Below are 26,791 nucleotides of genomic sequence, written 5' to 3' on the forward strand. Positions count from 1 at the left end.
ACTGTACTAAAACCCAACAGATTCACTTTGTGAAAAGTGCGTAAAAAGTTTTACTAAAACACTAAAAATAGTGATGAAAAGCCACACTTTTAATGTTACAGCATTTGCACCCTAAAGGCAACAGAAGGAAAACTGCATTTTTCCCTTATTATTCTTTAGAAGTAGAGACATCAGGAGTGGCTGTGGAGGTCCTCATCTTCCCCATTCTCTAGTTGGTAGTGAACATCAGTGGAAATAACCAGATGACCCTGAGGAAAAAAAACCACATAACATTACCTTAAATTTCAGATAGATATATTCAGGAACAATACTCTGGGATTAAATCCCATGGCAAGCCCCTAGCAGAGCAGGAAACAAGAGTGGCTTTATGTCTTCTGAATTTTAGTTAACTTTAGGGTAAGAATGGCTTTCATGTAGGTTAACACAACTCTCCAAAAGACTGAGTAACACTTACCACAGAGACACTCAGGTTGCCTATGAGCCTTCCTAGAGAAGAGTCAGAGTAGCAAGGACTCACACACTCAGTGCTCCTAAGCCCTGCTGGGGATAACAGTGCTGTCCTTGCCACATGCCCGTGCTGGCACACCCCAAAGGGCTAGTGGGTCCTTTGCAATCTACCACTGCTAGGGGTGGGGGGCTCATTTTGGATCCAGAGTTTGGATGTTATATCTAACACATAGTGAAAGCCTTACGATTAGCAACATTTAGATCTACCCAATAAGAACACACACAAATGTGCAGGCCTGAAACAGAAGCAATACTCTATGAAAGAAATTTGGCTTCTTACCTGATTCATTTTTATTAAAGGTCCAGTCAGGCTGGTGTGGGCCAAGTTTAAAAGAGGAAATCCTTTTCCTAGTTTATCTTTGGAAAGGAAAAATATAAATACATTTGAATGTAATAATAAAATGCACTTTAGAAGCATCTTTCTCAAGCAACTCAATCTGTTTGCAATTTCCCTTTAATTAACCATCCTTGAGCCTCTCAATGGAGCAAAAAACTCTGTGAAAAAGTTGCATATAAACCTCTTACAATCTCTCAGCTGACACTGCCTTTGTTCCTCTCCAGTAATCCGTCCCTCAAGGTCTGGATTCTGCTGTTTCCCACTCTGACTTACTCTCCATCTTCCTTTCAATTTCTTCTCTACTTCACCCTCTCATTCTTTCATCTCCTCTTATTCTCCTCTATCCCTACTTTCCCGGATCAAGCCTCAGCTCTATTCCTATTTCCTTTTCAAAACATCTGACTTGCATCCTGCCCTTTCATTCTTTCCTTTCTCCTCGTTGATAGTTCACTTCTTTCCTCAGCAGTCTCCTCACCTCTGTTCAGCTGAGAAGCACCTTCTGTACTCTTCCACCTTCTTTCCATCATCATGCCTTTCTTCATCATCTCTCCTTCCCTGCATCCTACTGAACTGATTTTCTATTCTGTCCTGCCTGTGGCAGCAGGTGATGCACAAAGGCAGAGAGAGGTGATAAAGTCAGAGATATTACCCCAAGGCCCAAAGGTACAAGTGTGCTTCTGCACTTCCTCAGTTTGGGCCATTCTCTAGTCACAGTTTGACTCTGTGTCAGGATGAGAATCACACAAGTTTCAGCTCTGCTGCCACATTGCATTCAGGGAAAATGAAATGCAACCTTAGTGTTTGAAAGGGAGCCAAGACTTGCTCTGTCCCAGGCCCTGATCCACATGGCTGAGTAACCAAGATCGAAGTCCAGCACAGAGTAAACCTGTCTGGGTGTCACCAAATGAACAGAAAACCTCCCATAACAGAGTCTTTAAAATCAGGCACTGCCTTTTATGGTTTCAGTCTTGGTTTCCCACCAACAGTGCTCAGGAACTGGCCACAATCCTTACCATTGATTACTGGGATCACTACTCTCCGTAAAGCATAAGACAGAAAATTCTCCACCACTGACTTCTGCTGTGTGGGGAAAAGCACATTTGGTGATTATTGCCTGGTGCCTATGGGGTTGCAGCTTGACAAGGAAGATGGAGTGTTAGAACTGAAGTGACATGCAAAAAGATGAGAACAGAGTTTCGCAGAGAAAGTCTCAGGCAAAAAAAAAGTATTTTGGCTTAAGTTGCAGCTGAGCCATGTAATATATACAAGGCAAAGAGGTGTCCATGTTCTCACAACGAGTTAAATTGAATGGTTTGTTTTTTTCTGTATATTAAGTACCTGAGTTGAACCTTAACTTTAGGAATCAAATATGTTCAATCTCATTTCAGCTGGCAGGTGGCAAGAATTGCTGTGTCCTGGTGCTCTGTGTTATGCCATTGTGATTAGTCTCCTCTTCACTTAAAGATGTTGGTTCGGGTGAGCTGCTTCAGTCTCACTGATCATTTCTCAGTCTACAGTGAGTGATCTAAGTAGTGGCATCATGTTTCTTTTATTCCCTTTCTTTTACTCCTCTTTATGACATTTGTTTGAAGTAATTTAAGATAATTTATGATAGGGAGCTTAAGCCTGACTTTATATTCACTTCAACTGCTACATGTACTCAATCCAGCTGTGAATTCTGCCTGAACTGAGGAAGACTCCATAACATTTTGAGCCTCTGATAAGAAAAATCCCCAACACTCTAAGAGGTATTTCCTCTTACTGGAAAGAAAAAAGAAAAGCATAGCATATAGTATTTCAAAGCAGAAAGAGCAGTGGCAGATGATATCCCCAAGACAGACCAATTCAGCAAGAAGTTCAGAAGAATTTCTTTTATCTCTGAAGGGCTCACCTACCTATTCCAGGCACTAAAACCATCAACATACCTCAGGGAAGCCAAGGCTGGAGTGCAGTAGGGAGAACTGGAACCTGAAGAGAAGCAGGAAAAGAATATTCACTAGAAAGGATCAAAGCACAAGTTATGCACATCACTTGAAGATTTGTTTGTGGAAATTCATACTGATTTCACGCTGATTCACAATTTAAACTTGCCAAAGACTCTTTGATTCCCAAAAGCTTTTAATTAAATCTGGCACAACTACAAATGAGTTCTAGAATCACTGGGATTTTTCTGGCGCTAATCTCCTCTTACAGTCACGTGTAGTTCTGGGCTATAAGACTTGGGAAATCAATTTTTCCTGGAATTGTTATTTCCTGCAATGGCTGAACTACACATTCCTCAAATATGCATTACAAATTGAATTAACTCATATCCTTTTCTAACTATTATGATTTCCTAACTTTTTTCTCTGATGTCCATAATGCATACTCAGATCATTTTAAACATAATCCTGGGGAAAACCAAAATTTTGAAGCACAGAAGAACAAATTCTTGTGTCAAAAGCTCTAAGTAGGTGGCACCATTGCTTTTTAAACTTAAATTGACAGGCTCTGATAATTTTAAGTCCTCTTTTCCTGTTAAAAAGGTCCAGTGACCAAAACTAAGAAAAGGCTTCTTATATTTTTTAAATGAAATTGTAATAGATTAAAAGTATCATATATTCTGAATTCTGAGGACACTTGCAGTACAGAGCTAACAAGAAGAAGCATTGATGTGGGCTGCCTATCTGAAAGTCTGTGCTTCTATCCACCTGGTGCACTTATGGAGAAAGGGGCTGTAAGTCCAGCTCAGCTCGAAGAATAAATAAAACTTTTCTAGAACAGCTGAAAATAACCCTAACTGTGGGTAAACACAAAACTTGCGAGATCTAAGAAAAACCTAAAAAGCTTTGAGCTTTGACTCAAACTACAGGCACTTTTCCAGTCTCATTTCTTTGACGGCTTGGTGTCTGCTGTTGCAGTGTGTGCCGTGTAGTCTCACTTTTTCCTTCCCCTCATGTGAAGGCACACAGAGAGCTAGTGACAGTGCTCCTGTGCAGGGTTTGCACTCCAGCAGTTCTGTTTATGATGCTCAGGCTTGGCATGGCACCAACATTTAGAAGGTTTTGAATAAGCTACTGAACTTCATACTCCAACGTCAGCACAGACTGAAACAGATGCCTTTAAGATAACCAATAAATTGAATGTTATCATCTGGAAAGGTATTTAACCTACAGAAAGGGCAAGTATCGTGTTGCACAAGAGACATTGCTGTTCCACAATATTAATGTATTTCATCTGAAAGATTTAGACCAACCAGTTGAAAGCAGCTTAAGAGCTCCTCTGAGAAAGAAGGTCACTAATTTTGTCATGGTAAAACAACCACTGTCAGGCTGACACGAGTTTCTTTTTGTCCTAATGTTGGGATCATTAATGTTGCTTTCTGAATTTTTCTTGGTTACCTCTTCAGAAGTAATGAGATAATCAACCTCTGTTTCGTTATTATCAATTTGGCTCTGGTACTGGCTGTCTGCAGGGAAAAAAACAAAACAGTCTTCTGTGACTGTATACACAGATAGATACTGTCTTAGATACAGGAACAAATGTAATTGCTTTTTTGATTGCAAACACAATGTCTAAACTTTTTATGTGGTAAATACATGTAGATAGTGAAAGCATTTGTGAATTTGCTACTTTCTGCCAGCAATTGAGATTGTGTGAGGAAAATGATAACACTGCCTTGATTGCATCCTAGTCATTAGGATCATTGAAGTCCTTGCATGGCTGACCTAACTGGTTCACTTGCAACCTAATCAAAAGATGTCTGGGGACACAGTGAACTATTTTATAATAAACAGGTTAGGAAAGCTGGGCATCAGACAATAACATTTTTATGTATTACAATTTATTCTTGAATAATCACTCAACCTCCCACATGGAAAAAAAGGCTTTTGTAAGTAGCTCTCTGCACCTGCCTGTTAAACCCATTAAATTCTACATTATGTGGTGCATGTTTCCACCCTGTGACATGCAACAGAACAGTGTGCATATTTGTGGCAGATCTATATGCTATTTTGTACTGATCTCTATGATTTTTAAAGGACCTGGAAGATTACTGTGTGTTTTGTTCACCCTCAGCACAGAATGTTATCTTTTAGGGCATTTTACTTACTAGATTTCCTGTAAAGATGTACTGGGTGGTTGAATTTGGCAGAGCAGCAAACACTTCTACACAGCCAGTGATCTGTAGGATGCATCTGGCTGTGTTTAAAGTGACTGCAGGAGGTGACGTAGCCATCAGCTTCAGCAGCACTGGATGCACTGCTGGGTGACTCAGAGACATCTGTGGGGGTTCAAAGAGGGACAAAATGTTGAGAGAGTTACTTTTCTTAAGCTACAGTTTCTGTAGCTGCATCATAATCAGGTGTTATGTACCAATCTTCTTGTAATTAAGCAATATTAAATATACTTCATTTTAATGACAAAATTAGCATTGCATATACTCTGAGTTTCAGAAATGATAAAACAAATTATGGAGTTTTAGACCCATTGATATTGAACATATATAAAGAAAGAATTTAAAAGTTGTTCCTGAAAAATGTATTTTAAGAGGAAATTAGCCTCTTGCAGAAATGGGGGAAATTAGTAATTCCAGTAAAAAAAAAATCACTTTGACAATATAAATGATTTGGAAAAGTGACAGCCTGCAAAAGAGACAACCTTTTGAAAAGTAGAGAAACTCCTAGAGGACAAAACTTCAGTTTGCAGTGGCATAAGTTCCAAATTTCATCATCTTATAGTAAATGTTGCCAGATTTTAAAGTATCTCATAGTATATTAATTTCTCGCATCACGTTTATAGACTCACTGTTACAGTCATGACTCTTATTTCCTATTGCATATAATCTCAAGTAGTCAGACATCAGGAATCTTTGCAAAGAGAAGTCAGGCTACCAATAGCAGAGATACCATTACCTTGAACAGGAATAAAAGGAGAGCCATCTCACAACGGCTGCTACTTACTCTCTATAACTGTTTCAAACTGAGAGCAAATCAGAATTTAGAGGGGCAGAGAAAGATTAAAGTGTAGTATGACATAGTTAGGAAGAGTTATCACAAAGTAGACATGTATGTTTGAATGTTGCACTGATCATAAATCTGTTTCCTTGTCTCCTCCAAACTTTTTCAAAGGAGCCAGCACACAGATAAAATCCATAAAAAACATTAGATGCTGCTTTTTCTTAAAAGGTCTGTACAAGTAAAAGTACTCACCTCAGAAACAAAATATTTGAGTAAGGAGGTATTTAAGCTAAAAGTAGTAGCAAGCTGTAAACAAATAAAATAAATTAGATCATCATTATATCAGATTAAAAATTAGGTTTTCCTTGGTAAAAAAACCCCAAACAATATAACCTCTTTATTTTAGTTTCAGATAATACATGTTTTGATTTAGTATCTCCTTGCCTTAGAGTGATTCCTAAGGAACCTGCAGTGCTCTGTGGGACAAAAGAGAGACAGATTTCTCATGGACTTGATGTAGGAGTGTGTACTGGTGAACAAGCATTATTCTTTGAAAGAACAGACATGACTTCCTGCCTTTGAGACTTTCTCAGATGAAATATACTGAGTATGTCAGGCAAGAACTCACAAATTTCATCTGCTCTGGCTGCTAACCACTGTGATGGTGTTTGTTAGTGTCATTCATGTCACCAGCTTTCACAAAGACCCTCTTAATGTTGTTTAAGTTAGCAATACTTATTGGAAACTCTTGACTACAAATGCCAGTGTGGAAACAGGCATTTCTGAGAGGTCTTGTATGTTCTTCAACCACAGCTGAAAGCTTAATCTCCTTGTACCTGCTTCTTGCCTCACCGTGCTGCTCTGTTAAGTCTAAGGATTTATTTTAGCTCTCAACATAGCCAATACATCTGTTGTGGGACTCTGTGCAGCAGACTGTAGCTTCAGTACACTTTTTCTTTTCTTGCCTTTTCCTGTGTGCAATCCATGCAGAGAAAAGCTTTTTTTTTGCTTCTTTCTGCCACTCCTGGCACACATGTGGTGTTCATATCTGTCATTCCTTGTTTCGAGCTGCCAAGAAGTTCAGACTTAGGTCTGAGGGGGACTTGGACTATTTTAAATTACAACATCCAGAATGAATGTTATTAATCCCTCCTACAAGTGATGGAAGTGTGACCCAAATCTATGTAAAATGGCAAATATAATATGTTCATCTCCTTTGCTGATGTGACTATCCATAGTGCTGATATTTGTAATTCTAATACATGCAAATTATACTCACCTCTTCAGAGATGGTGATATTAAAGGCCCCTGCTTTGTAGTAAGCCAGTGAGGCAGACTTAAGAAAATAATTGGAGACTCCCAGGTATATCATGGAGTCACCCTGGTCTGGGAGAGCAAATGGAGCTGGCACAAAGGGAGGGTCTGTGTGATTTCCTACTGGATAGACTGTGCCCTGCAAAAAGTCATTATCAAATATTTTTAGTTGAAACATTTTTATCTGTCAAAATGCATTAGCAGTTGTTGACCCGGAAGAATTCTTCCTCCTCTGAAGAAAATCTTGACATTAATAAACCACAAGCTAAGCAAATAAGTTTGTGTTATGCTCTAAAAATCAGCAAATTGAGGCTCTTCTAAAAAACTACAGGAATCAAAGAAAATATGGTTGCTGTACTTTCAAAGTCTGAATTTGAGCATTTAAATGAGTATTCTGAACAGCAGTGACAAGACACACACACACACAAAATAATTCTGTAGACCACAGTTTTCCTTCTCTTGTAGCAAAGACATTTGTTAATTTAATGCTAAGAGTGGCATTTCAAGAAAATCTTGGGGCACACCCCAAAAGCCCTGGAAGTTGCTTAGGACAGGGATACACAAAGGAGCCTTTTATATCACCTAACTCTTAGCCCTGGCCCAGCTGCCAGTCCTCCAAGACCTAGTTTGGTGCTGCACAGGTAGGGGTCCTTGATTCAGATATGCTAAAAAAATAACTATTAAAATTGAAAAGGCAGGTGAGCTCAGGCCATGTAAGGAAAGTAATACAGATAGCAAGTCATGTAATTACTGATGGGCTACTGAAGGTTACTGTAATTACTGAACGTTAGTAGCTGGAAGATTCAACAGAAAAGCATTGATATAGGAAGGCATAAAACCCACAGAAACAAAGCTGAAAGTTGGAAGATGACAACTCATAACCATCAAGAACCAGCCTGTTCTAAGGAGCACCAAGACCAGTAACTTCCTTGACTGACTTAGAACAAGTCATCCGGTGTCCCAGTGGAACGTCCACGTATTAAAGCTTAGCCTGTAAGTTCTAAAGAGATACAGTAGCTGAAGAATAATTGCTTAGTTCTTTCAAGGTATCTATATCCTGCTTGCAAAGAGTTTTTTGTGGGAGGTGAAAATTGCTTGAACAAAATAACAAGAAGGAGAATTTCAGCCACAGCTCTGGCAAATCTTTCTTAACTGAAGTCAGTCTGAGAGCCATTGGGATGCTCTGAATTACAAGAACTGTTGAAACTGCTGGAAAAGCTCAGTGTTGCTGAGATATCTCTTGCTAACAAAGGTGAAAACTAGATAAGAAAGGAACTGCTCTGTGAAGAGTCTCCTTTTTGGGTGTGACCTGTACTTATACAAGATGCTGAATCATCTCAGAACAAACGCTTTGGACTGCAATCACACTGGTAGCCATCATAGATAATGTATCACTGCTATCAGGCGGAGGCCAAGCAGCAGTGCAAGAGCTGTGTATCTAAAGAACACTTTTATGCTGTTTGTAAAGCACCTCTGTAGGGTTTCAACCCTGAATTAATTTAACTCTAAATAATATCTTTGGTTAATTAACAAATACAGTTAATTTATTAAATAAACAATTGAATTTGGGTTTCAAAATAACTCTTGGCCAAAATTCCCAATCATCTTACTGCTTTTCTAAGTAAATACTGCAGAGGTTGAGTAAGACTGTAGTGAAAGAAAATGAATCAAGTCAAAACAGAATCAGAAAAGTCTTAGAAAGGACACCAATATTAAAGACAAATTACCTTCAAATCCAAGTTAATGTGTGATTTGAAGACTGCTGGAGAGCTAACTAGGGAATAGTCTACTTGTGCAAAGGCGTCAATCTGGCTTAAGACTAGAAGAATGATGGACAAAATCAAAACAGAAATTATTACAAAAACACATCACAAACAGTTATTGCTTAGTTAAAAGAAAAGGCAGTATAGAAATGATGAATCTTAATAAGAATGGTGGCACAAGGAAGAAGAAAATAAAAAGGGAAATTTTTATAAGGGAAGTAGTGAGACTATTCCTTCTGAAAAAGTCACTGATTCCTCTTCGCTTAGGCCTTGTTCTGCTGTTCACAACTGAATAACTTTGCAGAAGTCTCTCCCATGCAGTGAAAAATCTAGGGCAGAGTCCCCTTTTTGTTATATGTTTGCACAAGAGAACTAAAGTCTCCAATATGATTAGTGAAGTTCTGGTAAATACTACTAAGTGCTTTGGAAGATGAAATTAGCACATTTTCCTGTCAATCAGTGTTGAAGAAACTGTATGTTTTTTCACAATAGAGGGCACTTTATTGATAATATGATTGAAGACTTTCTGAAAGGCTCCCAGATGCAGCTTCAATCTGATTGCTATTTTTTATTGGATTGTATGGCCTGTTCATACTGCATAAAAATGAGATGGGTTTAAAGAAATGGTGAATTCACATAGAGATTATTAACTCCTCAACAGGACACCACAGCTTGGAGTGCCCTTGAACCTGAAGTATTTAATTATGTGATGCATAAGAAAATGTTCTTGATGACTATGATTTTCAGTAATACTTGCCATTGCTTGGCATATGGCAGGTATAGGTCACTTTAGGAAAAATGAATGTCTACTTACTCTACTTCTGATAGCAGAGCAGATAATAGAAATAACCACAATGAAAAATGAAGAGCGTTTTTTTTTTGGGAACAAACTCGATGACTCAATTATATTACTCACAGGAATTAAATTACTTCGAATTGAGAAAAACAACAAATATTCTGAATCTTAGGGGGAAAAGCTAACAATAATAAAAGTTGTGGCATTGATTATAGTAGTGAAAACCTTATATGCTTTTTGAACACAGGTATCTATTGTATTCACGTCTGTGCAAGTGTGACACAGGAATTGTTACTGGTAGGGAAAGAAACATGCTCAGTGTGACACTGTCTTCCTACAGCACCTTGTTACCTCACTGAACACAAGTCTTACATCCACAGTACCAAGAACACAAAGGATCAACAAGAAAATGCTTATTTTGAAAATCTAAATAAATAACATGGATCATCTACAACAGACTGAAAGATTACAAGGGATTTGCTAAGGGCACAGAAGAAACCTGAATATTGTATATAAGATGCATGTAAGAGATTTGTAGGGTGGAGTATGGAATAGGTTAAGGTACAGAACAATGGCTGTATTTTTCTTCCTTCACTTTTTTGGTACCATGAACACAGAAATTGTTTGGCTTCTAACAAAAATGGCTACAATTTGAGCACTATGAAAGTTACTTAACAAAAAGGTGTTGTCAACAACTCACGCTTATGCTTTCTAAGCTGTGCATCCATCATTTGGATTTTGTGTTTGATATTTAGGCATATCTATACAAAAAGAGAGACAAGTCAGTAATGTAAGGCCGATGTTTTAACTCCTCCCTTCCCTATCTGAAACCATCTTTGCAAACTTACATTTTTATCCAATTCGGTGTGAATGGGCTTCTCAAGATAACCAGACAGAAAGCTGTAGATCCATCTGGAGGAAAGGAAATGAACACAGTGGCTTTTTACCATGGGTTGAAATCTTTGAAATATAAAATCTGGCAGACGGTGACATCAATGTCATTTATATTAACAAGAAGCAAGTACAGCAATATGGTAGACTGTATAGTTGACTGCTTTTATTATTTTGAGTTTCAGACAAATGCTAGGGTGTTTCAGTCTCAGAAGAGCTATATAGAAGGTCATCTCTATAGCTGTGAATGTTCATATTATGTATTGATAAACAATGCTCAATTAGCCACATTTCATCTATGAGTTATAAAAAAATTCTAGAAAATCAAATTAAGAATGATAAGCATTGTTTCATATTCTCTTTTGAAAGCTTTATCCTCAAATTGCAAGTCAGTTTCTCAAAAGGCTTAATTTAGATCACTAAGTATGGATCACTTTTGTATCTGCAACCCCCCACTTGCAATCTTGTACTCTTTTAAATGGTCAAATATCAATGCTTTGATATGCAGTGTGTCATGCTCAGGAGTAGGCAGCTCATTTCAGAAAGAAATGTAGCTTAACCACACTTCACATACTCAGCAAAGGAGTCTGTTTTTGAAAGTAAAACATTAAAAATCCACTTTCAGAGCTTTCAATAGTTAATCATAACCTGGAACGGGATCCCAAGAAATCAAAATTTGAAAAGTGACCCTTATGCTACAAACCCTGTCACTTCCCACAGAGTAATTAGAAAAATTGCTGTACATACCTAGGTCGTCCACTTAACTTGACTTTTACACTATCAATGCTCAGCTGGCAATTGTGTAGCGCTGTGGACAAGTGGCCTGTGCTATCCCGTGACACTCTGAAGGTAACTGAAATAAACAGTCCTGAGATGGACACAGCAATTTCTCCTTCGCCTTTGCTGCTTGGACAAAAAAAGTCAAACTCAGTAAAGAAAACATCTGCTGCAAGGGAATGATTTAAAAAACTGCCTGTAAAGCAACTCCAAAAGGACTTCTTGCTCCTATTATCTAGAATGAAGAATGGGTTTTCTAGGGATTAAAGTAGATTAGGGACATGCCTGGTATTCACAAACAGATTATATGCATATGTTTCCAGGACATGAATTTTCCAGTCTTGTGCAGGATTTGACAAGTTTACAAAAATGTCACAATTCCACAATTCCACAGCCACACAAGACATTCCAGTCCTTCATGACAGATTACCCTGAAAGTCTCTGGGACTGCAACAGCGGAAGCCACTTAGCTAATAAATACATAAAGCAAGTGTTATCTTTTATATTGTTCCACTTCCTCTTTCCTGTAACAATTTTCAATAACTCTTTTAAATGTATACATTACTCCATTTTTTTTGTCTTGCCTCAAACCTGTTCATTCTCCTTTCTGTAAAAAATCACTAAGACCCCAACAAAAATATTTATATATCTAAATTCCAGCAAATTTAGGTATTAGGCCTACAGTGAGAAGTTGTAGAAGCTGTAGACCAGCCAAGAGGATAGAGTTGAATGGGTAAAAACCTCATTTACTGTAACAGAACTGACATTGAAAACATCACTTTTCACCCTTTCATCTTGATTACTTGGGGTTTCTTTCCCCAGGCATTCATTACTACATCAGCAGCATCACAGTACAGAGAAAGAGCCGTGTCCAACATGAAGTTCAAACCATGAGTCTCTACACTTTCCTCTTAATTTTTTTAGTCAAAGCAAAATATCCCTTTAAAAAGAAGCAATAATCGCAACAGAAAAATTTTCATCTAAGCCACAGAGTGCCCTGACCAAGCCAATCTCTAGTACTGCCCATCACAAAGTGTCCCCTACCACCATTACCATTTTAACCCTCCTCTTTCAGTTCATATATGTTCATTAGTGGCTATATAGAGGAAGCACCACTCTTCAGATCCTCGTTTTCCAGTCCCTAACCAAGCCACCATTCCAGAAGCCATTAGGAAAAACATTTTTCCAAGGAAGGTTGTGCAGTACTGGGACAAGTTACTTGGAAAGGTTGTTGCATCACCATTCTTGGCTAAAAAACATCACTAGTCAGCTGACCTGATCTAATCTGGTGACTGCTGTTTTGAGCAGGAGGCTGGACAAAACTACTTCTAGAGTCGCAACTCAGATTTACTCATCCTTCAGTGACAGGGACCACTGCAAAAGGATCTCAGCTCTCCTCCCCTTTTGGGCTACATGGGAGGTGGGAAGAAACCCAGCTATATAGGTCTTTTTTCCTGCATTCTTTTATGTGCTCTTCTGCAGAAGGCATTCTGATTCACTGAGGCAGAGTCACAGCTACAGGCCTTCAGGAGCAATGGTTTTGTGACTTGCAGAGTGCTCTGGGACACAGTGGAGAGAAGGACTACAGTGAGAGCTGGAATGTACTAAAGCTGAAATTAATAACATTATTACAATTAAAAAAGCTGTCATAAGACCCATCTTACTGATTCTGGAAGCAGCCCAGGAGGGGTGGTTTGTCAATTGTGTTACTTGGAAAGCTCGTTTTCAGCTGGGCTCTCTTAGTCTGCTATGCTGAAAGCAACGTGTAGAACTAGAAAATGGAGGAGATGACAAGTAGGGCATATTCTGGATCTGTTTAAACCTACAGTCATTCAGAAAACGTCATTCTGAAGAAAGTAGCATAGATTAATCCTTCAAAAGGCAAGAAAAACCCTTTCACCCCCTAAACTCCACCAAAGCTGGCTTTGACCATCTCCACCACAATCTGCTCTGTCAAATCCTGCTTAACATCTCCCTGGCTCCCTTGCTGTCTGGAATCTCTCCAGATTATGCCCAGATCTTTATCCTGCCGCAAGAGGGAGAAGTGGCTTCAGTGTTTAGGAACAGCTGATTTGCCCTACTGAACAGAGTCTCCTTTTCCTCACAATACTGGTATGACAGAAGAAACAACAGAGAGGTTGGGGGCACAGTGACAGCAGTTTCCAGCCACCAGTCTCACTGAGACTGAATATAGAACTGCATGTCCATGCTCCTTTGAAATCAGGACATGCTGAGAAACTTTGCAGCCTCGTGATCCATCTTGCTGTGCTATCTGGCTGACAATAGAGCAACACCTACTGCTTTTACCAGTTGCTCTGCTAACTCAAATTGTAGAGATTAGCACCTTGCACATTTTTCTGATATCCCAGAAGTTTTAGACCTCACCCACTCCCAAGAAAAGCCAGACTATTGTATTAAAATTCTATTGCAAAACTGCTGAGATAAGAAAAACTGGAAAAAACAACATGCAATCATGTAATTAAAGACAATCTCATACTGCACAGGCTCATGAAGGAAAGTCAGTTTTCCATAGTGACTTAAATTCTGGAGTTTCTGAAGTTCTGAATGTTTGGCATTGTAAGAGTTCCCTTCCTTTAATAGAAGCTCTTTGGAAGGATATATACATTGTACCAGCACATAGATAATTAGCTACAGTCAACCTTCCAGCTATACATACAAATAAAGTAACAAATGTCCATGCAAACTCTGTGGTCCTGAATATTCATGTAATATCATGTCATATACAGTCCAGACAAATTCAGCATGCTAACAGATGTCTGACCTGACACTTCACAAAGAGACAATCTATAGGGTTGAAAAATTAAAAAAAAAAAAGCATCAGTTGTCAAGGGATGCTTCCTTCCTAAGAAGTTTATTCAAATAGATTGTTGTTAGATTGTTGTTAAATGATACAGCATATCTGATATGAAAAATAATTACCCAGTATATTTCTTAATTTCTTTTGATATCCTTCTCCCAGAACTGTCCCCTCCCACCTGCATCCCCCTGTACAATACTTACAGCAGCCACGCACTGATTCTCCAGTCTGCACTGATTGTAGCAGAAGCCTCTGCCACTGACAGACAAACGCCAGTGCCAGGAATAAAAGAAGCAGAAGTTTCTGGGAAATCTACAGCATTAATTCTAAGCCTACAGAATACAGAAAGGGGGATTATTAGACTGTATGCCAAAGGAGTAAGAAGGACTCCTGATCACTGAAATCCCTTCTGCTATAAAAGGCAAACTCTATGTTTCAGTAAAAGAATTTCTCAGAAAACACTGACCCTTGTATATTTTAGGAAAGAAAGACACTTCTGCCATTACACCTTGCAGCATCCTTGGAAACAAATCCTTGATATCTGACCAGACATTCTGTTTTGGTTTTTTTCTCCCCTTGGGAGAAAAACAAACTCCTTAAAGTGAAATTTTGCTGAGAAAAAACAAATATGTGTTTAATCCCAGATGCTAAATCTATAAATAAATCCAGGTTGTCTGTGTGATAAGTATGGATGTGATTTGTGTTAGTAAAAACAAATGGGTTATTGTGGCCCCTATAGAGACATGAAAAAAACATATGGGCAGCCAATTAAACAAAAAATCCAACTTACACCCGCATGAAGAAATAAACAAGATAGTGTTAAATCACTTTATTTCCTACAACCTTGTCAGGAGTTACATGGATTGTAACAAGAAGGTTGAAGAGTTTTCCCACTTCTTATCAAAGGGGGACAGAATTTATGGTGAGGTTATCACTGGGGTTGTAGAAGTGGCTTAGCTATAGTTGCATAAAAAACCTATGTTAAAACTGCTTACCAATGTACTTACCATGTTTATGCAAGAGTAAAATGAATATGTATGTAGTAACTAAATAAGTGCTGGATTTACACTGTGTTTGGTGTGTGATGGCGAGGCAAGGCTTTGCGTTGCACCCAGCATGCTGAAATTGCTTTTACCATATAATAAACTTTAATTGGAAACCCATGAGGTTTGAGACTCTGTTTCTCACATCTGAATGCTGCATTTGCTGAAGAGCATAAAAGTTTTTGTTTTCACATTCCACCTCCTTGCCTAAGGAAAGTGCTCTGGAGAGGATCCATTTTGCTGAACTAAATCTTACTTGAATATTTCCCTCCCAAAACAAATGTTTCTGATAATCAAGGATGCTGTCTTGCAAAGATGGGTGTGTTGAATTGAGCTGAACATTGTAAAAGATATCAGCTGCAAACTTATCATGTAGTATACATTTCTCATTGTTTCCTACTATCTGGCAAAGATCTCTGAAACAATTGCCTTTAGTCTGCTTTCCCTGGGGCAGAAGACACTAACTACCCTTAGTTAAAATAACCATAATTTTCCAGGAACATGTTGGGCAGTACCACTACCTTTAGTTATCTTGTTTGCAGTTTGCTAAATTCAGATTATCCATTGGGAAGATGGCAAATTTCATGAACTGAGGTTTTGAAGATCATATAACAATTTAGGTTGGCATGGTACCTCATGAGGGTTTTCTGGTTCAACCTCCGACTCAAAGCTGGGACAAATCAGGGCCCCAGCCCACGTGAGTCTTGAACACATCCAAGGATGCAGATTCAGATGCCTTTTCAGCCCTTGTTCTGGTTCTCCCCAACATTTTTTTCCTAACTTTGGTACTTTCCTTGATATAGCATGCCTTTTGCCCACCATCCTTTCACTGTGTACCCCTGGGAGAATCTGGCTCCATATTCTCTATAATTAACACCCAGCAGACACTGGAAGACATGCAGTAAAACGCGAACCTCCACCCCCACAGTCTCTTCTTCTCCAGCCTGCCCAAACACAACTCTCTCAGCTGTGCAGTGATTAAGGCACAAGGGCAGTATAGCAAGGATGGTATAATAATCACTAGAAAGTAGGATATTAGGAAAAGGATGCAGGCCCTATCCAGCAAAAAGTATATGAAGTCTCTCAGAGTGGTATTTCTTCCTCTGGGTGACTTGCAGTGAAGTAAAATGCTCTTGAACTGCAGAGTTTAGCTTGAGAGTAATATTAAAAGATCATAAGCTCCTGGTTTTGTGGTTTTAGGTTTTGTTGTTGTTGTTGTTTGTAGCCTATTAGAAGGTGGGATTGAAGGCTGTAGAAAAACCTGCTTTCATATTAGTCTCCATATTTGGAGAACTTGTAGCCAACTCTATAAAACTGTTTTTCTACTGGCTACTCCTGGTACAAAGATTTTCCTTTGCAATTAGTAGGTGTCAAGTCATATCCAGTCAAAATGGTGATTTACCATTATGAATTCATCCAAAAAGATTCAGTAAAGGTCATCTTCCTGCCATATCAGCCTAGATACACCATCGCCTGCATACATCTTATCCCCTTGTGGTTTTTTTTTCATCAAACAAATTATTTTCACTGCTACAGTTCTTTCATAGTAGAGTGTTAATGACACCAATACTGCCCTCTTTCCCACCTGTTTCCCCTGCTGTATCATACCCATGCTTACATCTGTCTTGCCTCAAACTCTGATACAGACCAACTGAAAAAAAACCCAGCTAAGGTGCTCCTTCAGGAGCTTTATAAAACTCATCTCTGAGTGTAGTAGAACAAGTACTTTTAAAACAAATCAGTACATGGGTAGTGGAAGAAGAGTTAGATAAACCATTAACATTTTATGCTAAAAACCCAAATGCCTGCATAGTTATTACTATGTGCTAATAGTAAGCTGTTTCATCCTAAAACTGAAATTTACTTCCTTTACTTACCTGGAAATTACATAGTTGACCTTAACAACTGCCAAACTCTCCTGCCCTCTCCAGGTTGGGAATGTCTCTTTCAACACTGCTTGCTTCACAAGCTCCATTCCAATTCTCCTGCCTACAAGGGGACATAGGAAAGCACAAGCCTTTCAGATTGGATTCTGGCACCCAGAGGCCCAGATATTCTACCAAATTAGTCAACACTTCTAACATAGGTCTTGAAACACTGATTCTATTATCCTTACCTAGATCTTTTTTCAACTATGTATATACGCATTTACAACTTGTCTTAGCCTCACATACAAACCATTTAACCCAAGGTAGAGAGACTCTGTTAGGATCATCTTATCTCTGAGTTGTATTTCATCTTCTAGAACTCCTGTCATATTTCTGAAACTGTTATGCTTCTTTCACTTCACTCACAATGTGAATAGCCATGGGAAATTCTTGTCATGACCTTTACCTCAGGTAGTTTCATACTTGTTGGATGAAAAAGCCAGTTATGAAGTAGCAAGATTACTTTTATATGTAGTGTTTACTTATGGAAAAAGTGTGATAAATGCATCTGAAGTGCTGGTATGTCCAGTGTGGAACTATATGGATTGTTGCTTGTGTACAGGTTTGAGGTTGACAGGCAATCCTTTAAAATGTTTTCTTCCCATTTCTTTCACAGTATGTATGTTTTGCCACTGCACCTGAACAATTACAACCAGTGACAGATCTCTGACTTATTTCCTACCTTCTTTTCTTACTTTAAAGAATTCCTACTTTCTTGAATGTTTCAATGCTAGTTGTGCATTGATAATACATACAGACCCTATTACGACCAAGGAAAGCATCTTTAAATTCCAGATTCCTTATCTCTTCCTTCTTTTTGCCATCTTTGATTAAGACACAACTGAAACTTTAATATAGAATGATATCCTGCTTTCAGATATTTTTACTATGAATTTCTTTAGCTTTTGCCTCACAATTGCTGACTAGAAAACAGCTGGGTTTTTTTCTCCATTGGACTCTATAGTAATAAAAAAGCAAAGAATTGAAACTCATTATAACACTGGAATAACTTTTCATAACATGCATCTTTTATGAAGGAGAAGTAAGTTATGATTCCCTGGGAATTCCTGTCTCCAAAGCAAAATATGGGCTCTCACTGAAATAACTTAAAGCTTTCTTATGACTGTCAGGGAAGGCAGACAGGGATCCCAGGTGGAATTCCTCCCAGTGTTCTTGCAGCAGGCAAAGAAGCAAGCAGGCAGGATCTATTGCCTCGGCCTTCAAATCTCACATTAAGGGAAAGGAGATGTCAGGCACCAAACTCTTCAAACATGATAAACGCCTTTGGGAGGAGCGCTGTTAATGTCTGTTCTTACCACTAAAGCAGGGGTGTGCCAACTCAGCCTGTTCATTCAGCACTTGGAAGGCCATGCTAATCATGACAAAAACTGCTGGCTCACACTAAGAAACACTAGGTTGAATCTTCATTTTGAAAGGCATGAGAGATCCTTAGGAAGCAAGGGAGATCAATATTGTTTTGGGTGACTGATGTTTGCCCTGCACTTTTCAGCTCCTCAAAGCCTTTAAAACAGTGTTCATACGACAAAATAAGTGTACCTGATCCTCTCTTTCATCTCGAAGGCATAAACCCTGAGCTTCTACTTTTCATCTCCCAAGTCCATTGTTTACCTGTCAGCATGTTCAGTACACAAATGATGATTAATCCTTAGCATGACCCAGCTTTTGCTGAATCTGTGCCTTGTTAACCTTTATTATTAATACTAATTCTGTAAACAATTGAAATTATACTACCTGCCCTCCACACTTATAGAGTATGTCTTAGTAAGAGAGAGTGAAAGTTAGTATGAATAGAAAGAGTAAGGAACATATATTGTGGAAATTGCCAATATTCTGTTTAAGGGGCAGAATTACAGCAGTCACTAGTTTGTTTTTTTTTTAAGAACAGCACATGCAGGTGATATCCCATGCCAAATGGAGGAATGAGAGTAAAAGTGTGCAGCTATGTGGTTGTTCCAAACTGTAAACTTTTTTCCCCAAATGTGTCTTACTGTCTTCAACTAATATTGCATTTTAAGTCAGGTTTTTGACTCTTTTTTAAAAAAGAGGCAATTATATGACCATCTAATTCTAATTCTTAAAAAGTGTATCAATATGAAGAATGCAATAGAAACATGGTTGGACTAGGAGAATGCAGTCATCAATAAAAGATAAATTCACACCTGGGATGCATAAAAAAGAAGGAAATAAGTGAGAGAAGAGATAAAGGGTGTTCCCGGTGTGAGGTGACAAAAGGAATTTATTCTACTACAATATTTAAGCGGCTTGTTCCTATATTGCACCTTAATCAAGAATTTATATTCCGTACATAGAGTATTTATGATAAATTAACTTCTGGCAATGTTAGACATACCATAGTCCAGCCCCTTCTGAGTAATCCTCACTTTAAGACCAGGATTAGCCTCAAGCCGCAAGGAGAGCCAACTGAGCAGGAAAAAATACCATGTCTTTAGCATCTTCTCACCTTTGTCACAGCGATCTGTTAACAACATTTATGACACAAATATTTTCACAAATGATGCAAATGAATCGCAAAAAATCTGTATCCATGACTTCCCTCAAAGAAACTGGGACAAGGGTGGATAGCAAGAGAGGTTTAGCCTATGATTTTATTTCACAGAGCCATCGTTGTGGAAGCAGGCACAGATTTCTGATTCCTTGGATATCACTTTAGCAGGCATTAGCTACTAGTGAGACTGAATGGTCCTCCTCCTTTACTCTATGCTTTCCTCACAGCCATGTCTTGGCTGTTTAATTTTACCATCTGTCCTGCCTCCTGCAGGGTGGACATCACACAGGAGCAGAGAAAGGTGTCCTGGCACGAGCCTGCAGCAGTGTGGCTGACTGCAAAGCAAGACTGGGAGCCACTGCATGGTGGGACATAACCACACAATACAGATTCACAGAAGTTGAGTCACATTCTATCTTTTGGTGACACATTCCTAGCCCAAAATTCCTTGTTCAAAATTCTTGCATTCAGCCTGATTTTCACTAGATTTTCACTACCAGTGACAGCCACTGTTTAATTCCTAGAAGTAACCAGACTGTTTCTCAAGGCAACTTCAAGTCTTGTGAATGCTGCATTAGAAAACTGTATATTAGGGACCTATGGTAACTTTACTCTGGCCTTACCACAGAAGGGAGTGGCGCATCCTTTTCTGGATGTGCATGTCTGATTGGGATCATGGTACCTTCCTATGTACAAATCCATACTAATTCACAAGTAGCAAAAGGTCTTGCTAGTTTCCCTGGTATTGCAGCCTATGAAGTCATTCCTGGATTTCTAATAAGTATTGTATTGTCTTGGACAATCTATTCCATAATCTGCCAGAAAAGATTTAAGTGCAATTCAAACAAGCACAAACCCTACCCTCCACGAAAAAAACCCACAGCTCTCCACCCTTACTTCTACTTTCTTCTTATACTTATGTCTTACTTTTTGGTGTTGTAATTAGTATTATCAGGTCACACTCTAAATGGTTACAAATCCATGTTCTGCTCAGTACCTCATAAAAAACCGCTTTTTGGTGGATTTCTGCACTGTAAGACAGACAAAACATATTTTCAATATTGCCCCAATATCGGTCCTCTGAGGAATCCTTACAAAGTTACCCCAAGATACCATGCAAGAAAAAGTGTTTTCAGGGAAAAAAATCCATTCTGAAAACATAATCCACACTGGGACAAACTTTGAAAATGCTCTCTTTAATTGGTCATTCAATTTCTAGTTCTTATGCCTTTTTGGTTTTCTCTATTTTAGGCAACTCAAAGTAAATACTTTAAGGCAGCAATGTTATATTATGCACAACAGCTTGCTGAAGTCACATACCTTACACTCTTTCCAAAAACTGTCCTAGCTTTTCCTGCAAACATGCCACTTTCAATCCTGATTAATAAGAATCAATTAAAAATCAATGTAAAACCAGAAAGACAGATTTTTCTACCATTACTATAGCAAAGTACATAGTTATTTACTATATATTTATCCAGCAGGATTGCTAGAACCATTGAGGCAGATAAAGTACCTCATTCCCACTGCATTTCATTCACATTGAGGAACAGAAAACTGCAATCTTGGTCACTACTGTGTCTCTTGTACTTGATATGTTCTTGTTTGGATCTTAAATGGATGTTGAGTGAGAAGCTGAAAGAACAAACAAGCCAACTGCCATGGGAATAAAAGGCAGTATCATTTCATATTCCTTACTCACACCAACAAGCTTTAATTTTGCACTCCAAGGCTGATCTTCTTGGCTTCATCCAAGCCCCGATGCCAGGATCGATTGTACAAGGTCAGTCAAATGACTGAGGCAGACAGAGCTGAGGAGAAGGAACTTGTCAGCTGCCTGATAGACTAAATGAGAGCTGTCAATTGTATTGCTGAGCACAATAGATGTCAGACAAATTGCTCTTATTTTATCTTCAGTACTGGAGCAGGCATGGACCAATTTCTGCATGTAAACAATTATCTTAATTCTTTTGTCTTCTCAGAGATAATGGATTCAAGTACTTGAAGCAGAGAAAAAAGATGAAGTCTTTTGTTTCAGTCTGTGTACCTGTCCCACCCTAATAAAGTACTCTGCCTACCAGTCTGTAGATAGATTTGGTTTCTCCTTTGTGAACAGTCTGTAAAAGCTTCAAATAAAACTTGCAATAAAGACTACAGTGAAATACGCCTAAGAACTGAAGCAAGCTCCTACGTAAAAAAAAAACAAACAAAAAACCAAAAAGCCAAACCCCACAAAACAAAACAAAAAAATCCCTCTGTAATTGTGCTGTACAGGTTTAACAAACCCATAAAAACACACAATCTTAAACTGACTATCCTCTGAAACAGAATAGAGTATCTCTGAAAAAGAATTCTGTCTTTGTCTTGCCTTGTCCTGCACACAATTCTCCACTCTGCAGCCCACAGAATTTATTTCACTTGAAAAATTTAGCAACCCCAGTAGTTAACAAACCCAAACCAAACAGTTCTAAAAGACAATAGCAAATACAATGTCTACCCAACCTGAAGTCCAGAAAGAGCACTTTAGTTTCCAAAATATCTCTGCAGTTATCACAGAACTGGTTCTGGATTTTTCAGTTTCTCCCTTGCTCCATTGTCTTCTAGTTACTGTGCAGTGTGTTCAAGAACAGGTAGGGTTTCTGCAGCTCACTCAACAATGTCAAAGCAAAAAGGACGGAACAGCTTCAGGATTTTAACCCTTTCCACACACTGATATTCCATATGGAAAATCACCTCTTGAAGGAAAAGGAATACAAAATTTATATGGTTGGCAGTAGAGGCATATTGGAAAGACTGCTTGAAGAAAACAGCAATTGACACAGACAGGAGTTTGCTAAATGACATAAAAGCAGATGATCTCTCTCCACAACTACTGGAAATACTCAGGGAATGAGAAAAACTGCAGTAAGTTCCTGATCATGGTTTCCTCCATTCAATGTGGAAAGCAATGCTATCCACTTCCCAGTTCATGAGACAGCCCATCATCTAGCTCCATGAAATCTTCCAACAGGATCCATAGGAGGCAATGGCCACCCCTGCCCCCACAGGTTGTATCTGTGAGTATGTCTGGGACACCCCCTGATTTTTCAGAGGCTTTGCAAAAGCTTTGTGTTACCACAGCTATTCCTGAGCATGGCTTGACTACTGATGCCCTTCATAAAGGCTTTCAAAGCCTTGGAGCAGGACTGCCAGAGAACTATTAATCCATGCCAGGCTGCAAAATAAATAGCATAGTGCAATGCCTGCACAGAATCCATGAACAATGGGTAACAATGTTGGGAGGCAGCTGTCCGATGAGCTGATGGAAAAAAACATCGTCCCTGTTTAGATCCATTGAGCTCATGTTGCTGATCTCTGTAACTTGCCCTATCCTTGCACCTGAGCCAGGACTACAAGGTTCATTTTTACCTAAGTCCATATAATAAAACAAAACCCAGTGTCCTTGTTCTAGCTGTGCTCTGCACGCTGCCCTAACAGCCAAGAACTGTAAGGGTGCACTTCAGCTGATTCCCAGGAGACAGTGGAAGAGTAAGATACACTGAGACCTTGAGCAGGAATGCAGCAGGAATTATTTGTCTGGAATCTGAATTGCACAGATTCAGACACAAGCCCATAATTTGCAGAGGTCTGTTCTAAGCTTTCTTCTTTCCCTTTCTCTCAGTTGTTTGGCTCACTCTTAGTGTCTTGTACAACCACTGTATTACTTTGATGGGGCTGACAGTAGGATGAGGCATTGTCTCAGCCTAGGCAGCCACCATCCTGGTATTGCACAAATTGCAGTCCTGTAAGATTCCTAGAAGGTGGATGCAGTAATTTCCCTAATTGAAACCTCAGCCTCTTTTTACTGCTCAGAGAAATGTGATTTTGGTCTACTAAAGCAAAGATACCAAACTCTCATCTTGGTGTGCCACTTCAAAGACTTTTGCTCTGCACGCAACTCCCAGCAACTCGATACTGTTTAAATCCAAGAAAACACAGTGGTAACTAAAAACATTTGATGCAATCTGGCAAACTCCAGAAAATCCACTGAAAGGTCTTTTGCTCCTTATGATTAAGATTTTAATCAGAAACAGAGCGGTCAAGAGCTACATGAGCAAATTCCAGATATTGTTTGAGGGTCATCTGTATTCAGCCAAACTGAGATGGAGTAAAGCAGAGCTCCACTAAATGTATTGGCTGTGCAGCATCAGTATAAGGGGCTTTAAAATACCTTTTAGGAGTAAGGCTGTTCACTAGCAAGCTGCAAGAAGTTAGGAGGTTCTCTCCACTGGCTTTGATTTGAACTTCCACCGCCACTGGCACACTTAAAATGGCACTTCAGACTTTCACCAATCTCCTGGTGATACTCCAGCCTTCATACTCTCCTTTTCATTCCACCCTCTCTCGCATCTTTCAGTGTGATCCTTGTCGTTCAAAATATGAGTATCATAAGGGTTAATATATACACATAAATATATTTACTGACATGTATTATAAAATACATTCTTTGTAGTGGCAAATATATGAAGAAAAATAATGGAAAAGTCCACTGTTTCACAGCTTTATTACTACACTCATCTTTCAGGAAAAAATATTTCCACACACTAAGTATGCAACTGAACTGAGAGAACTTTACTTTTTATCCTCTGCCATAGGACTAGGGCAACAGGACTACAGCTCAAAGTTTCAAATTTCTCAAGAGAACCCACTAGGTCTATCAGTAGGATTTTACTGCTTTGGTGGTGTTATTGTTTGTTTTTCACACCGATCATGTGGGGAAAAAAATCCGCAATAAAGTTCTTCGAGTACAGAAATCATGTTGTCCTTAACAACCATCTAAGCTACCAACAAAGAGTTTTCCTTTGTGTATTATCCTAATGAATTACTTAAAAACAATTCACTATTTCTGATAAGACAACTATGCTAAAAGTCAAAATTCTCCTCTACACAGCCATTTTTTCAAGGTTTTAAGCATGAAGGTTTCCTGCACTGTTTTGACAAGTGCCCTTCCCAGCCTGAGGTCAACTTCATATGTTGCCATTGAATGTCTTCTGCCTGCAGACTGAAACAAACTGAAAATTGTGGAGAAAAACTGTAACTTATCAAATAACAGCCCTTTCTTCTAAAATGATGTGTGAGGGAAAAAAAAATAATGGTGGTGTTGAGTCATTTGAAATCTGACAGACTTGAAAGCTGAGGAAAATGTTTCAGCCTTTCATCCTAATCATCTCCTAGGTTTTCCTGCTTAACACTGCTGTGTGGAAAACATGTCTAAATCTTACATTATGGCATGACTCATAACATTCAAAGGAAAAATTCACAGAATGGCAGCAGAAATGCTCACTTGTAACTGGTGTAGCTGGTTACCTAATAATGACTATTGCCAGCTCTGAGAAACTGAACGATTTTATGCCACACAGCCACTTCAGCTTGTGCAAATTACTGACATGGTGGTTCTGCTGGCAGCATCACGGCTGTAGTCAGGGACATTTCTCATAGAAGGGAAGCTTCCTCCACCCTTCCAAAAGAGCACAGACTCAAATGCCCTGGAGCCAGTGGGGTAACAGGAGGTGGCTGGGACAGCAGTAACTCTGAAGAATGAAACAAAGCAGGACACCCTGACCAATGGAAAATGGTAATGATGTTGCAGCAGCAGCACGACTTAGTTTAGATTCAGCCCTCTTCAAGAGAGAGAGCAAAGCATTTTCTGACAGGCACAGTGCTCCTGATCCCTCCTTGTGTGTTCTCCTCCTTTCTACCCTTTTTGCCAATTCCAGTGTCAACCCCCTCTGCTGTGGCAAGCCACTGTTCTGGATTTATCCAGGATATGACCCCACATGATGACACTGCCTAAGCACTCCTCCAGAAAGGGTGGTGGCAAAGGGCGTAGCTTCTCAGGAATCATTTGTTTTCATGTTTGTCACTCAGGGCCTGGTAAGTTACACCAAACAGATTGTAAGGAGCATCAGCTCCTCCACTGCTCAATGAGTGGTGTTCCACCTCAGCAGACTCTTCGCCTTTCCTTTCATCACCTTTCCAATGAGGAATTTATTCACATGTTCAAAACAGATTATGGTTGTCCTTTGGTTTGAGATGTATCTGTCAGCAAACTCTAAAATGAAATTTAGCAACAACATTTTCCTGTGTTGGACAACCATGTTTGGATGGCATAAAGGAGATTTCACCTGTTGCCTAGAGAGTTTTTGACGTTTGTCTCCTTTTTCCCACGTGCTGAAAGGACACAGGTGGGGCTGTTCCTATAGTGTTAAGGAGCCCTAATAAGCAGTTGTACTTGATGATAGTTGTGCAAATTAGGTCTTGGATTTCTCTTATTATTTCAGTATTGTACTCCTAGAAAGTATGAGAGTTTTCCTGCACCTCTCATTTCTTGTATTACTCTTTGTATGGAGACAGGTAAGTAAACTTTATCATTAGAAAGAAAACCATGATGATCTGAGTACCTGCATTGTTCCAAGTTACCCCTGAAATTCAACACAATTCACTGAACAAAGTAAAAACTTGAGTAAATTGTGCCTTTCACATCATTCTCCTCATCAACATTACATGTCAGTAGAGTGTGTATTTCCACATAAAGCAGAACGTACTTCCTAGGGAAAAGGGGGTTTTCCCCCTTCAGGTACGACAGGTGAACTAGAGACAGTAAACTTCAGTTTGTAACACTTAATACTTCTCGTGAGGTATGACCAAGGGGGTTGTAACACCATCTCTGAGATGACAACTCAGCAGTTTGGACAACAGTCAAGTTCTTTTGTAAAACTAAACACTCTTGGAGGCAGCATCCTCCTTCAACCCTTCCTTCGCCTTGTGCATTGCCACGACCCTCGCCAACAGCCTGACAGGCAGGCAGGCGCAGCCAGCACCGGGCTCTCCCCGGCGTTCCCGCCTTCGGAACAACACCTGGACCGGTGTTACACTGAGGAGGAGGAGGGCAGAGAGGGCAGCGGCCCAACCAACTCCGCCACTCGGCGGCAGGCAGGGGCTCATCCTCTCCCAGGGTGAGCGTGTGCGGCGGCCGGGGCCGTGCCGATGCGGTGGGGGCCGTGCCGAGGCGGCCGGGGTCGGGGTCGGGGCCGCGGTCGGGGCCGGGGCCGGGGTCCGGGCCCGGGGTCGGGGTCGTGGCCGCGGTCGGGGGTCGGGCCATGGTCGGTCCCTC

At 39.6% G+C, this 26,791-nt stretch overlaps 1 protein-coding gene across 1 annotated transcript; it reads right to left on the reverse strand.

Annotated features, from left to right (window-relative positions):
• Positions 1–76: 76 nt before the first annotated feature.
• On the reverse strand, positions 77–26,779 carry LOC139669572 (BPI fold-containing family C protein-like). Its single transcript, XM_071550073.1, has 16 exons — positions 26,440–26,779; positions 19,483–19,608; positions 17,061–17,172; positions 14,344–14,472; positions 11,293–11,451; positions 10,503–10,566; positions 10,355–10,415; positions 8,823–8,914; positions 7,061–7,234; positions 6,034–6,087; positions 4,935–5,105; positions 4,225–4,292; positions 2,770–2,812; positions 1,858–1,924; positions 788–864; positions 77–248 (listed from the first exon to the last, which is right to left on the reverse strand). Exons 1-16 carry the CDS (start codon positions 26,777–26,779, stop codon positions 171–173), a joined length of 1,815 nt encoding a protein of 604 aa, XP_071406174.1. The 3' UTR covers positions 77–170.
• Positions 26,780–26,791: the final 12 nt, after the last annotated feature.

The sequence above is a fragment of the Pithys albifrons genome, chromosome 3, assembly GCF_047495875.1.
Source record: "Pithys albifrons albifrons isolate INPA30051 chromosome 3, PitAlb_v1, whole genome shotgun sequence".
NCBI classification, from domain to species: domain Eukaryota; kingdom Metazoa; phylum Chordata; class Aves; order Passeriformes; family Thamnophilidae; genus Pithys; species Pithys albifrons.

Bases quoted from the DNA above. Each gene is read 5' to 3' on its own strand.
- LOC139669572 (XM_071550073.1), bottom strand. From the start codon at position 26,779: ATGGCCCGACCCCCGACCGCGGCCACGACCCCGACCCCGGGCCCGGAC. The intron at 11,452-14,343 runs GTAAGTATTGTA...TTTTTGTCCAAG, and splicing joins AGAATCAGTGCGTGGCTGCT to CAGCAAAGGCGAAGGAGAAA. The intron at 5,106-6,033 runs GTGAGTACTTTT...GAACCCCCACAG, and splicing joins TCAAATATTTTGTTTCTGAG to ATGTCTCTGAGTCACCCAGC.